The sequence below is a fragment of the Phaseolus vulgaris genome, chromosome 7, assembly GCF_051622355.1.
Source record: "Phaseolus vulgaris cultivar YP4 chromosome 7, ASM5162235v1, whole genome shotgun sequence".
NCBI lineage: Eukaryota > Viridiplantae > Streptophyta > Magnoliopsida > Fabales > Fabaceae > Phaseolus > Phaseolus vulgaris.
This window is the reverse complement of record NC_143504.1, coordinates 52,410,280-52,426,283: the sequence shown is the minus strand read 5'-3', so window position 1 is coordinate 52,426,283 and position 16,004 is coordinate 52,410,280. Positions and strand designations below refer to the sequence as shown.

General features: G+C 28.2%; 1 protein-coding gene across 1 annotated transcript; it reads right to left on the bottom strand.

Moving 5' to 3' along the window:
• Positions 1-13,064: 13,064 nt before the first annotated feature.
• LOC137829404 (agamous-like MADS-box protein AGL80) lies at positions 13,065-13,635 on the bottom strand. The gene has a single exon (XM_068636206.2). The coding sequence runs from the start codon at positions 13,536-13,538 to the stop codon at positions 13,065-13,067; it is 474 nt and encodes a 157-aa protein (XP_068492307.1). The 5' UTR covers positions 13,539-13,635.
• Positions 13,636-16,004: the final 2,369 nt, after the last annotated feature.

Below are 16,004 nucleotides of genomic sequence, written 5' to 3'. Positions count from 1 at the left end.
AGTTGAGTTATAAGTGATGTTATAATGTCTTACCTGAATCGTTTATTCATAGATAATTACTTTTTTTTTATTTAAAAAAATAGTAAGGTTTTTTTTAAGCTAAATTTTAATTTATGTATAAAACTAATTTATAAAAAAATAGCTTTATTCCTAAGTTAAATTTGGGAGAATAGTTTCAAACTAAGTTAGGTGTTTACAATGATAGGTGGTATATCTCTAAGGATGATATTCGTATACCAATATCTTCCTATGCTTAAATCATAATTTAATAATTGTGTTATCAAAAAATATTTTGTGTGTGTGTTTAACTTGCACAAAATTTGAAATTGGGTATAGTATGAGACACAAGTCAATCCTTTATGACACTACTTTTAATCCAAAATCTTAAATATTATGTGTTTTCCATTTTTTTCTTATAAATCACTCAATTTTTTCATTTATAGTCAAAATGAGAATTTTAACTCATAAAATTTTAACAGTACCTTGTGGTTGTTATATATGTTACTCTTACTAGTTTTCTTAGATTTATTTATAAGCATATTTCAGAAATATAAAAGAAATTTAATTGGTTATTGTGTTTTCGGGTATTGTGTGATTTATGATGAGACCATGACTATTATTTTGTTAATAGAGCATGGTTTTTCACCTTACTAATCTAAACTGTATATTAAATGTAATCATTCTTTCAAACCTTCAATAACCACAACATTTTACTTTGAATCTCAAAATCATATGGTTGAAATGTTTATAACACATGTACAAATCCATAATTTATAAAATAAAAAATATTTATATTAATAAATTAACTTGTTTTGTACTATCAATAATATTATATTATTTAGATATTTAAACACATATTTTCCTTTAATCTTTGAAGTTTATAGTTTAGGATTTAGGAACAATATTATTTCATCAAATTTGAGGTGGAAACATAACTTATATAGATTAAAAAATAATTAACTTTAATTTTACTTATTAGATGAGTTACCTAATTTTCTATATAAAACTTTTTCTAATAACACAATAGATTTACTAAATTTTTTATTTTTATAGTCTATATTTCTTCATATATGCTCTATAAGTTGTATTTCCTTTTTATAAGTATTATATATTATTTCTGACGGGTTTAATCTTATTATCAGTATATGTAAATTTCATGAAAATAAGAAGTTAATTAAATCTTATGTATAAATTAATTAGAAAATAATATTTTAACTTTTTCTTCTCTTAAAATATTTATTAATAAATACTAAAACGATCCAAATAAGCGGTAGTAAGATAGACTCCTGATTTCACCATCACCTCACTGCTAGCTCCCCATTTATTTAAGACATAAAATCTAAAATTTAAAATCCTCTTGATTCGAATGGAGGTTTTTGTTAATAACAAGATTTTGATTCTGACCCTGAATTGCCAAATAGTGAGCACTTCAATCCTAAGTTAGACTCTTATTTTTCTGTGATAAATAAATATATTTTGGACTATGATATATAGGGAAGAGAGCTGGACCCAATTAATCTTTATTCAAATATCCGCACTATTGTTTTATTTTTTGAAGATAAAATGGTTATTGGCCAAACACCGTTTTGTTTGTGTAATGGGCTTTATCTCATAACTGACTTGCCCGATTCAAATGTAGCGTGAGTAAGTAATAAACTGGGGGAAGTTACTCCTTGCACCTAATGAATTGTGACATGCACCTAATTCTTATGAAAATGTCAAAAATACCCTTAAATAAGAGCATTTGAAATACATTTCCAAAATTACCCTTTTTTTGAATTATATTTATGGATTTGAATTTTTGGAACATTTTTCTAAATTTTGGAATCCTTTTACGAAATACGTTTTTAGATATTATTTTCTAAAATATAGTTTTTGTATTATGGAATTGCTTTTTTAGAATGAATTTTGATTTTTCAATTTTATTCTGGAATTTTATTTCTAGAACAAAAAAATCTATTTTGAACTTTTTTCTGTCATGTACTTTTTTTATTTGAGATTTTAATGAAGGACAATTTTAGAAATTAAGATCTGAATGGAGTGCATGTTACAATTCATTGGGTGCAAGAAGAATTAGCTAAAACTTAAAAGTAGGGGTTTTGTATTTGGTGTAAAATCCTATTTTTTTCTCTTTAACATGTTAATATAACAAATTTATTAATATACATTTATAATTAAATCATGGCAAGTGAAAAATATAATATGAAGATTTATTTATATATATATATATATATATTACAATTTTTACATTGAATTTTTTTTTTCTATTTTACATATGCTTATTGTTCCTTAAAGAGAAAGGATGAGTTTTATTTATATATAAATCCCTTCATTTCATAATACTACTAAGTTATTCTACAATGGCAGGAAAACATATTCATCAGAGGATTAATATGAAGTGTTGATGACATATAGAAAGTGATATTTTCTATAGATTAATATGAAGTGTTGATGACATATAGAAAGTGATATTTTCTATATGTATGTGATATTTTCAAATTTGTATATTTTATCTTCATGGATCAATAGGAAAACAAGAAAGTAAGAACAAATATCATCTAAAATAATATCATAACAAAAAAATATAAAATTCATCTTTTAAAATTTCAATAATATAATTTTGTTTTGTATTAGAAAAATTTGAATTAATTTTGTAGTTAGTTAGGATAAATGAGTTTTACATGGTTGTAAGAATAGTACGATATGATCTCATCTTAAAATAATATTTACTCATTTAAATCCCCAATATCAAACCTCCATCTACAATGTTTTAAATCTTTATTTATTATTAGCCTTATTATACTTGCACAATATTTTTTTTTCTTTTTTAATTATTTATATCATATGAAGTTTGTTCCGACCTTAAGTCGTTGAGCAGCATCGCTAGGGTCAATCACCGTATTCGAGGTATTGTCCGCTTTGGAGGTCGGTGCTCCGTCACGATTTTGTCCTTAAAAGGCGCCTCGAAGGGTGAAGGGAGGAGGAAGTATATAAACTGCCATTGACCTCGATTCCTGAGCGATGTGAGACTGTATTGGCATACGGGAACAAAGTTGTTGATTAAAACAAAATAAAAAAGTTCTAATTAAGAAATACATAATATAATTAATATAAATATAATTAAATAAGATAGACTAATGTGTGACTAGAGATAAATAATATAAATAAAAATTAGAGTGGACTCTGTAATAGGAGATAAATAAAATAAACTCTGAAGATCAATTAAATAAATAAAATGTACCAATTATTTTAGATTTTAAAGTTGATAGCTAATTACATATATCAATTTAGAAATTAGTTTATAATTTTTTTATTAATAATAAAACTACTTTAAATACCAATAAATTTTAGTCTATAAAATAATATATAATTTAGTTAATATAACAATTATTATTTTTTTCTAAAATTAATTTTTATGTAATGATTTTTATAGGGATACATCCAATAATATGTGTGCAACATCCTTAAATAAAAGAAATTAAAAAAGAAATATTATATTATTAAACAAATCACAACAATATAAAAATATATGATCATAGCATACATAAAATAGTCATTTGAATACGAAAGTCACTTAATTGAAGCAATATCTTAAGATATCATAATATGGAATCAGATCATATGATATCAAATCAATTTAGAGCAGCACTAAAAACTTGTAAATGCAATCTTTGAAATATGCTAGCCCTAGGACTTAAACCCATAACTCTAGAGCCTGGTCTACGCCCTATATATATATATGAAAATCCAAAGTATAATATGTATTCAGTGAAATGTTCCATCCACCTCCTGTACTTTGAAACATTTTAATAAGGTTAGAAAAAGGGTTTTTCCTTTTTCAATGCTAATGACCATTCAAATTAAATTTGATTAGAATTGTGGAAATGTGTTGTTGATAGAAAAATCATGTTTAGCCATTCTTTCTTCTAATAGTGTGGTGCTTTATTTATTCGTGAGTTGAACAAACATAAAATGGAAGACTTAAGATCAATGGTACATATGTGAAGACACAGTTAAGAGATGCACATATGTAGTTGAATTGAGTTTGGTGTCTTCACTGTGACATCTGAGATTGTGAATCTCTATGTGCACCATCCGGTGTGCATCATGCATCCTTTTCCTTTAAGTTTGGGGAAAAGTTTCACGCCAGAACACGATTCTTTTGTGTTGAAGGAATAAAAGGAGTGAAAGCTATTCATTTATAACGACTATTACAGGGAAAATTGTATATTCATCAATCCATTACGAAAAGACTTGAATATCACTTTTGCTGCACAACTTTAATTGCATATTTTTTTTTTCTCAAACAAACACTCAAATCTCTTTAAATCTCAAATTTTATTGCCGTAGAATTTCACAAAGTTTTTTTTTTTTACGAAAATGAGTAAGTCATACACCATGGGAATGATTTTAGAGTGAAAATCAAATATGATTCACAGATTTCAATCAATTTCAATGTAAAACAATATAATTGAAGTCGTTCAGGGTGGTACATCTTCAAATTGTATTGTTTTACATTAAAATTATAAAAGTTATATACGACTTCACTTAAAGTTTATTTTTAAAAGTCGTTTGTGTACATATAAATTTTGTTTAATAAATTTTACAACGTTAAAGTACGACTTTTAGGAAGAGTTTTTTCCAACCTAAACTCATATTTATGAGGTAAAGTCATATTTATGAGGTACTATTTTCACTTTAAAATCGTTCACATGTGTGTGACTTATTTTTTTTTTTAATTTTTTTTACCTAAAATCATAATTTTCAACAGAAATTTTACTACCTTAATGGAAAATCCTTTTTTCTATTAATAAACTTTAAATGAAATAATATTTAACTTATTAAGTATTTATAACATTTTTTTTTATCCCAGACTACCTTTTCTAAAATTTTAGGACACATTTTAGCTAAAAAAGAATCCAAACGAGCCAATTATATGAGTCAGTAAGCGTAGGTTTGAACATGAGAAGTCTTTTCTGGCGGGCTTGAATTCAAGGTAAAAGTTTCCCTGCTAAAGGGTCAGTTCAACATGATTCTTATAAATAGTAAAGTGGTAAAAATAGTGAAGGTGCTTATTTGGTTCCTTCGTAAAGTAAATTTATGTTTAGATCAATGAAGATTATGAGATTTTTGTTGCTTACTTTTGACCACAAAACATGAGCTATTACTGATTCTTTCATGGAAAGATAATTTCACATTACCCTTAAGCGAATAGTGGTATTAGAGACGGAGATGTCTTCTTCTGCATTGACTTCCAGAAGTTAAGAATTTGCATTTGAATGGAATATGCCAAAGTTCCAGTGGTAAGTAGTGTGTTGAATAATTCAAGGAGAAGAATTAAGATATTTAGTTTTTGAACCACACTGTCACTATTACAAATATCATAGCAGGTGCAATCTCAGATTTTCAGCGATCTCTTTGATGCTTTATTTCAGATCAATAACTTGATATGCAATATTCTCCATGAACATCGCTTCAATTTTTTTGGTTTCTCATCCTCTCCTAACTTATTGCTTAATCCGAATTAATATACTTAGAGAAAATGAAGCCAGTCTGACTAGCACACACATAACTTTTCTTACCACCAAATCATTCAAATATAAAGTCATGCATAACATAATAGTACTTTTTTTTACGTAGAATAAGATCAAAAAATATCTGAATATAGTAAAGTAACTAGTGTGTATCAGTACTAAATATAGTAAGTTAACAATAATTATTTTGAAAATACTCAGAAGATTTGAGAAATAATGAGTTCTCTGTATTGAGACGTGATTGAGGAGAGAAATCATGAAACAGTAAGCAAGAGCCTAGAAAGGGTTGATTCGAGTTGGAGGGTCTATAAAGTAAAAAAATGGGTTAGGAAACACACGAGAACCATCAAATGGAATTCCTATGATATCCAAAGAAAGAAGAACCTTCACAAATATAGATGGCCACCATTCCATCCAGTAAATTTGTAACAAGAGATTCACATATCACAGTCGATGTATCAGTAACTTTAAGCAAGCTAGCTGGCAAATCACTATTCAGGGGCTTCACCTTTTTCTCTTTTCTGGTTCTGAATCACAAAATAAACAGAAAAGAAGACAAGACAAGGCAAGGACGAATCTCTAAAAACTGAGGGTTATTTCATGGATTCTCTTTGTTTTCAAATTCTGTGATGTTTACTTGTCTTTGTTCACTTTGGAGGGTGCATGGCACATGTTGTGCCGTGAAGATTGATGTTTGAGGATCAATGAGGCGATGGAAGGTAGCCAAAGAAAGAGCTTAAACACCACAGAAATAAAGGGCTTGTGCAGAATGTTTATGCTAAAGCCACTCAATCAATTAATAATGTTTTGAAGACTATGTTAGTGATACTTTTAATTTCATTTTATGTCCCATCCACCATGATTTTTATAGGGCCCTCTTCTTAAATGATTATATTATTGAACGAATCTTCAAACCCTATCTATTTTTGCATTTTCACAGCCTAATATCACTACTTTTTTTTTATAGGTATTGCTTATCATAAACCTTTATTTTATATGATTCAAAGTTGTAATAAACAGATATTTTTAATGTACACATTATATTACATAAAATATATTTTAATTATATGTATAAACTTATTTTTAATTATTGAACTTAAAAAATATTAAAATGTAATTTAAAGATATAAATAAAAGAGCATAAATTGAAATAGATATTTTCAAAAATAAATGTCAGTAACCTCAATTTATATCAAGTAATCACCAAAACCCTTCACTAAACAATTAGAGTGGTGAAAACACTTCCAAGTTTATGGGTCAATTTGGTTCACTATGAGTTTGGGCCCTGAGAGTAAAATAAAATAGTTTTATAATAAATAAATAAAATTATATTTAACCCATCTATGACCTGATTCATCCTTTGAACATATGTGATCCACCAATTTACTTAAAAAAAAAAAAATCTAAGTGCGAAGATAATATTAAATTAAAAATTTAGTTATTTATTTTATTCTGTATATATGAAAATTTTGAATATTTAAAAAAAACTATAAAAAAGTTTATCCAATTTACTCTGATGTTGTTCATGAGGCAGTACATCAAAATTAATTCTTCCTCGTGTAGAATTGTATGATTGCTCCCCTTAGGTGTTAGTTGTCATGCAATTATATAGGCTAAAAAACGAGGAGTACATGAAATTTGTTGAAAGGCAGGGTTGGATTTCTCAAACAGGTTCTATGAAACTGCATTTTGTTAAATTTTTGTATGTCGACAATATGTCATCTTCCAACATTCACACCAGTGTATTTGATTCCAACAATATTGCTTCAAACTTGATTAGTGTAAGTAACTTGGTGCCTTTTATGCTGGAGACAAGATTCCTTCCCTCAAGACTGAGATTAGTGCAAAATACTCTGACTAAATCTGGATATACATTTCCAGTCATCTCTAGAAATTGTTTGAGCTTCTAGTGCTTCAACATAACTCTAGGTTCTTTAAGATTTTTCCTTTCTAGTCATGAGAAGTCCAACACCTTTGGAATGTTAATATGTTTTCTACTCATCTCATGCATAGGTGAACATTGCCTCTTCATCTCTTGCAAACCAATTCTCCAGCACACCAATGTTGGTAGTAGTAGGCTCACGAGATCTTTTCACAATTTCTTCGTCACACATAATTCTCTTTACACAATGTAGGTCAAGATGTAAAATAAGACAAGTTTAATTCCGACGCTAAACGTAAATGTTTCAAGATTCATCTCTTGTTTTAATTTTACACATTTTCCTTCCCTCAAGGACTTGCAATCCTAGCTCCATCCCTTTCATTCCATCGCGATTCTCCATTGCTTATTGTTTTTATCTTAAGTTCGTTATCATAACATCATTATGTTCAATCACCGCATTTGAGGTATTATTTATTTTAAATCTCTAAGTTCCATCACAATTTTGTCATTAAAAGATGCATAAGAGGATTAAGAGAGAAATGTGTATTTAAAGTGTCATAATATCGACTCTTAACAAGTATGTGAGCCTATTGAATGTACCGGAACAAGTTCCCAAATTAAGGTATAAGGGGAATGAATTCCCCTAGACAAGGCTAAGTATGTTTTGGAATCGAAAATAGAGTAATTTGTTTTCTGTAAGATAGGAGGCAAGGGTAGAATTATGTTTGTGACGGTTTGTCTGGTTGTTTTTATGCTTTTAGAGGTTCTTTAAGTGTGAACTTTGAGTTTGTGTATAAGGATTAAAACATCCCTAACATGTCCCATTCAATTTATTTTATTATTTACTGATAAAAAAAAGAACAATGACTCGTCTTTGGAACCTTCCTTCAATTCAGTAATGAACGTCAATATTTTAATTTGAAGTAAGTTGAAATGATATTATTAGAGTAAATTACCACTTGAAGTAGGAACACTTATTTTCCATTTTTATCAGTAAATATTGAACTAATTTTTATAATTATAAAAAAAAATGGAAATTCATTCTATATAAAGACGTTGTTATAACCTATTTACATTAAAGCTATATAACCTTGCCTTTTGTCATTGACATGCCTCTCTTCCATATAAATACCTCTCGTTTTTTTTAAATTGTGTTTTTTTTTTCTAAGTTTTTTCATTTCTAAAGTTAAATTGCCACTTTTCGATCATTTTCAACTTCTTTTCTTTATCTTAAGTTGTTAAAAGTAAATTTGAAGAGTTATATTTGAATATTTTTTATTTCTATTTTACTTTTTTTTATATGTTGTCTATATTTATTTACTTAATTGTAATAAATTAATTTGGTTGAAACTGCTTTTTATTTATTTATTTAAATTGTTATTCAATTTGAAATTTTTATTAGAATCCCTAAATGTTGACAACCATGTTAATTATACAACCATAATATACAATCAACTTACAATTATTAATAACATTTTTAGTTGAATAATTTAATTTACATTTTAGTTGAATATTTTATTACTGAAAATGAATTGCTATTGTTGTTTAGAAATAGTTTGCGGACAATACTTACTCTGCTTCTTGGTAGGTCGAATATAAGATAGTGGTGGATTTCTTATGTAAATTTTTTTCCCCATTCAAATTTGCTTTATTTTCAGGCTTGAATCACCCAAAAGACAAATAATATGGATCCTATGGATGTGAATACTTTGACATCCAACTTTTTTTCCCATTCACTTAACAATCAATAATATTATTATTTTATATTATTTGATTACAAATTTACTTTTTATTATATATATATATATATATATATATATTTTAAAACTATCAAATCAAGAAGAATTGTATAGAACTTAAAAGATGTTAAAGTATAGTTTTCCAAAGAAAACCAATGTGAGAGAGAAACATGCATGTAGAATGGACAACACTGTGCCTTGAGGAAACAAAATGGTGGGAACATGTAGGGGCAATCACTTAATTCTTTCCCAAATATCAGTTTTTCCATACAACAATGAACTGGAGAATTCATCAGCTTCTTCCTTTAATTTTTACTGCACATACCATATATACAAGAAAAACTTTAGTGAATATGGTATTAGGGCCAAGGAATACAACTTGAAACTTAATACACAGCTCAGTTATTAGTCCAGTATTTCCAACAATAACCAACTCACGTTACCCCTCACATCACAGATTCAACAAGTGAAAAGTAAATGTAAAAAAGTCCTTCACTTGTTGAATGTTCAAACCCTAGAAATCTTAATTGCATGATGAAGTAACGCGCCAGGGCGCTAGTGTAATTGAAAGAAGTTATGAACCCATATACACTTCCTCCGTTCCATTATTTACTTTTTTAATCACATACACAAAACAAGTCGTGTAACTTGAACTCGTGGAAGGACTTAGTAGTGCTACACAAGTGTAATGGTAATGATCAGAAAAATACCGAAACGCATGGTGAAAGAGCCAAAAATGCTATCTATAAACCACAGTATATTACATTAAGAAGGAAGAATACAAAGCACCTGAAGAGCAGGTGATTATAGTTGGGTGATCCATATGAACAACTAGACAAGTTGATGCATACAATAAGTTGTTCACATACTATCATTATTTATTAACATAGCTTGTAGCAGTAGAAGGTAGAAGCAATATGAATGGATAAATCACAAGTTGAGAAATATACATATGGTTTAAAATTATGCATTTTTAGCAGCAGGATCAAGCTGATAGAGTGCAGATTCTGAGACACGTTTCTTGTACTTGGCTATGAAAGCTTCAGCTTTCATGTCAATATTGGGCTCAGCAACACCCCAGTTACCTTTGTCATAATCACTAGGCCAAACCCTGCGGCTGGAATCAGGGGCATCATAGTACCCTCCTCTGGGCTTCCTAGAAGAGAAGAGGTTGAAAATAGAGAAGAAACTGGAAGAAGACTTCTTTTGTCTATTACCTGCCATGAGTGTGGTGTTGTTTTGGATAAGAATGAGTGTGAAGAGAATGAAGTTTTTGAGAGGAGTGATTGTGTTGGTTTTGAATTTAAAGGTAACACAACACAACTGATTTATAGTAGAGAGAGGCTTGAAACGCATGAGTGGTGAATAGTGAAAGAATCTGATAAAGGAGAGGTGAGACCAACATAAAGGCTTCAAATGCTGCTGATTTGCCAAGGTAATAAACAGACACTTTGTTTTTCTAACATCCTTGTCGATGCACATTTCCTCTGCTCCGCTAGTTTAGTACTTCAAAGCTTTATTTTTATCACTTCAAATTTTGGAGAAAAAATATTTTTATAAATATTTTTAAAAAGTTTTATAATACATATTTTATTGAATAAAATCTCTTTAAAAAATAAAGTTTTAAGAATTTATGAAAATAATTGATTACTTAAAATGACTTAAAATAAGTTTCATATTTTTAATATATTATCAATATTTAAAATTGCACATCTAATAAATTATTTATTTTTGTTAAAATCTTCTTAAATTATAAACATGGAATTTTTCCAAACCCAAGTGTCTTTCTCTTCCAAGTTAAAACTCAACACTTAGAGATTTGGGAAAAAAATACTCACCAAAGGTTTTTTCCATTCAAATAGGCCCCTCCTCCTAGTTAGTTGACACACCCAATAACCATTGATCAATTTCCCAAGCTCAGCCACCTTAGCATCTTTGCAAGAACTCAAGGAGAACAACCTCGGATAGACACGCTTTAGAGCCCCATTACCCGCGCAACAATCCTCTCGGAATAAAATACTATCTCCATTGCCAAAAACATCTTTGAAATTCCTTCCTCAACCTTTCAAACCCCAAACCTCCATCAAATCTTTCCACCAGAGAGAGAACCTACCAATGTTCACTCCCTCTCGCAGGCTTCTTCAACCACCATATTTAGAATCAAGTATCTCCTTCCACAAACTGCCATTATCCGACCTCAACCGCCAAATTCATTTTTCTAATAAAGTCGTGTTAAAGATCCTCAAGTCTAGAATACCAAGACCGCCAGCATCACGAGGCTCACAAACCTTACTCTAGGAAGTCGAAGTGATCTTTCTCCAATCAGCACCCGAACCCAATAAGAAATTCCTTTGAATCCTCACTAACTCGTTAGCCACCACGGAGGGCATTTTGAATAGAGACAGATAGAAAAGCGGGATAGATGTAAGTACAGACTTAATGAGACAAATCCTCTCCCCAAAGACAAAAACCTACCTTTTCATCTGCACAATCTAGCCTTCATTCTTTCAATCACTCCTCCCCAAAACGCATCTCTCTTATGACACCCTCCTACCAACATTCCCAAGTAAACAAAAGGGGTACCCATCACATCGCAATTAAGGATCGTCGCAAAATGCTGGAGTGTTAGATGGTCAATCCCCAACCCCGCCAATTTTGCTCTTCAAAAAAATTACCTTAAGCCTAAAACACAGTTCAAAGCAATTCAAAGCCGCTTTAATATTAAAAACACTTTTAGTGTTAGCTTCGCAAAAGAATAAGGTATCATCAACATGTAACATGCTAACCTTCCAAACTATGAATGTTAAAGTGATTTATGTGTAAAGATAAAAGTGAGATGAATGAGGTTATAACTTATTTTCAATTATATTTTTTAAAATAGAATTAATCTATCGGACAATTAAGTTTAAAATCGATCATCTGATTTAAAAATTAATAATTATAAAATTTATAATTTATTTTAATAAATATAAATACAGTTTATGATAAATTTAAAAAATATGAATAGGCATAAATATAACAAAATATTCAAAGACCAAAACACAAATTTGGTAAGTATATTTATCTTATATGAATTCGTTTGATAAAATTGTATTTTTTTATAATATTTTTAAGTCTCAATTTTAGATAATAAAAATTTTAACTTTTTATTTTTAAATTTTTAAACAATGCTCATTTTTTTTTTATCCAAAAAAGAAAAGTAAAGAATAATAAAATATATAAAATATTCATATTTTTTACTTTTATCATTATTATATATATATATATTTGTATTTATTAAAGTAAATTATAATTTTATATTTATTATTTTTTAAAATAGTTTTTAATATTAAACATAATTATATATAAATAATAAAAAAAATTGGATACACACTTGTCTAGTATATATAATGTTTTTGCATAATATTTAATATTTTTGGTAGAGTGAGTTATTTTTAAGTTTTAATTCGCATGTCAGTGCAAAACATTTTTCACAAATATTTTATTGAAAAAAGTAACTGTTGCAACATGGTGAATTCTTATTTGAAGATTAAAAGTATTTTACTGTTTTTGTGCTTTGTGTGGTGTGGGTGTTTTATTAGAGTATCTGCAAAGTTTGAGTTAATTGTGGTTATTAATTATGGTGTAATTCTTGATAGTATATGTCTAATTGCAATTAAAGCCCTGTAAACAATTGTTGTGTGATCAAAGAAGTGGAATGGTATTTTGAATTCGATTCCAATTTTTATTATACTGGAATTGGTTTTTCAATTATTCATATCTTGGTCATAAAATAAAAAACTTGAAAATGATAGAACTTTCAGTGAATTTCTTTGATTTCTTCAACAGAATAGTCAACAGATTCAGAATGAAAAGATAAAGCTTATTAGACCTCTAAATATTGAATAATTTCACAACAATGTGTAGAAATCATGACTCACAGTGGAGTGCAGCCAACTTATTCTCAATCTCTTTTATATTTTTCTCAATCATTTTGTGGATTTCTTTGATTTCTTCAACGGTACTTGGCAGGTTTTGACCTTGCATGAACTGAAACATGGACAAGGTAATCTCCTTCTCGTAGTTCTCTTCACGTTGCATCTTCAATTCATTTTGTGCTTTCACGATCCTTTGCATCATGAAGCTTTCGTGGTTCACATTCCTGCTTTTGTTTAGCACAGATGCATTCTTAAACCTCTCCATCACCTTGTTCACTCCTTCTGGATTTGGCCAAACTTCTGTCTCAGAATCAAAAGGATTAGAAATTACAGCACAAGCTGAGATCCCGCAGAGGGTGGCCAGTTCATCCACCTTCTTCATGATACCCTTCTTCCTTCTCTTGTACGTGGTTTTCCTTGCCATGTCATTAGAGATAAAAGCAAGTTTCAATTTCTTCCTACTCATGCTTGGGAACAAACTGATAAGAAATTAGAATAGCTTATGCATTATTTTTCCTGTGCTAACTGGGTTTTATAACCAGTTATTCTTCCTTTCATTTCAAATTCTCGAATCTTTGTTTGGACACTTGATACCACTATCACAGTTTCCAAACACAAACTTATCTACTCATTATCTTTTCTGTATTTACAATTACTGCATTCTTGTATTAAATTGGAAAACAATTAAAATTCATGTGCCATAAATTGCCATACCTTAATTAATTTATTACAATTTTTAAAGAAATATGAAAGATATGGAACTTTTAAGGTTGTAAAATGGATGATATGCCAAAAGGTTCGACTAGGGGTGTGGTTTTGTTTATACGATAATGCATCATTTAAGTTATATTTAATTTTCAACATATGTATTAATAACAATGCTATATTTTAATGGATTTTATGCACATTCAATGAATTTTACTTTCCCCAGTCACTCATCACCTACCTATGAACCTACTAGAATTTTGTTATCTTATTGCCATAAAAATTGACGGCTTAATATTATTATATCTTATTTGTCAATAATTTTGCCAATATTTTAAAAAATTCATATTGCAAAAATAAATATATTTTATATGTTAAATAAAAAAAGGAATTTATTTTATTAAAATTATAATTCTTCATTTAAGTCCACATCCTGCCTATTTTATATAGCTGCCGGTACTTCTTTAGTAAGTTGTTGACACCTAATTTTTACAGAAGCTATATGCATCTGACAAAAAAAGAATCGTATAGTTAAGTTTGAGTTTTTCTTTAATAACATTGTTTAAAAATTCCTCAAACTACAGCCAAACAAATTCTCCCTCTCCACCTTCACCTCCATCTTCGTACCTTCTTTTTCACTTCCATGTTTTTTTTTTTATAATTTTAACAATATCTTAATTGAAATACAAACTAAATTTAATAAAATTTCTCAAATAAAGTTTTCTATAAAAAAAATAAAGCTATTAAAAAAATATCGCGTTTAAATTGATTTCTTTTTTTTTAAAACAATTTGTTTGATGTTATTTTAACTAATTTGTATCATAAAAATACAAGTTTACAATAATTAAATTATTTTTTTTCGAATAATTAAAAAACTAAATCAAATAAAATAAAAAAATATTTAAAAAATATGTTTAGTTCTATTATTACTTTGAGAAAAATAATATTTTATTTTTCTAAATTTTTAGTTATTCTTCTAAAAGCAACGAAACTCAGAAAAAAAAATCGTATAGTTCAAAGAGTATTTTTTTTAACTAAAAATTGTAAACATTACATTTGTAAAGTGAGTTTTAATATTACTATACCATTAACCTAATTATATGAGTATGTTTTGTTGTATACTGTTTTACAGGCTGCATTTGTTTACAACTCTTACAATTGTCAACTTATTATTTTTCAAACAAATTAATGTTATGAATAGATGTTGTTTGAGTTTTGGGGAAAAGAAAGTTGTCAATATATCAAGGGGTTTTGTGTGTGGGTTTTGACGTTATATTATTGCATCCTCTTGGTGCCTTTTGAACGGATTCAATTACACTGATTAGAGTTAAGAATTTGAAGGATCTCTGTCTATTTAAGTTCTCTTCTCACACACATATATTTGTACAATAAATTTTTTATCCATATAATCCTTATTTTAAATGAGTTTTAATTTTTTTAAAATTCCTTCAATATCGAAACATTATATTAAGATTTTTCTGAGTTTAGTTCACTATAAGCAAATCATGAAATATAAACCAATTTTTAGAGACCAAAATAATTAGTTGTAATACTAACTAAATTAAAAATCATTTTAAAAACTAAACAAAAAATTGGTTTCTAAATTGGTATCTAATTAACAATCAAGGTTTTAACTACCAATAATTGTAGTGGTTCTATCCATATATGAAAAACTATATTAAGATTTTTTGTTATTAATTTGTCTAACGATAATTAATCTCAATTTATTAAATAAATGCACAACCAATATAAACAATAGAAATTGAATCTTGGGTTTGATGATGGAGATTTTTATTAATGTGTGAAATTAAAAAAAAATTTATTTAATTCTGCGGACCAAATATTAAATCCCATAATTAAAAATTTACTAAAAAATATAAATTTACACATTTCACTTTAGACCGTTTATTATACATGTAATTCATGTAATTTTGTTCTTAAACTAGACTAAATCTTCCAATACTCAAATCACTCACTTGACTTGAATGGAAATGGAGGCAAGGAGTTGAATTTAAAGGTATATGAAAGAATATTTTAGAATCAAAGTATAATCCATGGAAAAAGTTGAGTGCAATTGAAAATTTAAAGGAGAGTCATGGTGGTGGAAAAACCTACCTAAGGTATGCATATATGGGAATGAAAGAGGTTGGCTTAGGAGAATATAACTTAGAAAGTAAGGTATGTAGGAATGATATTATTCTGGAAAGATAAATGGTTAGGAGAGAAT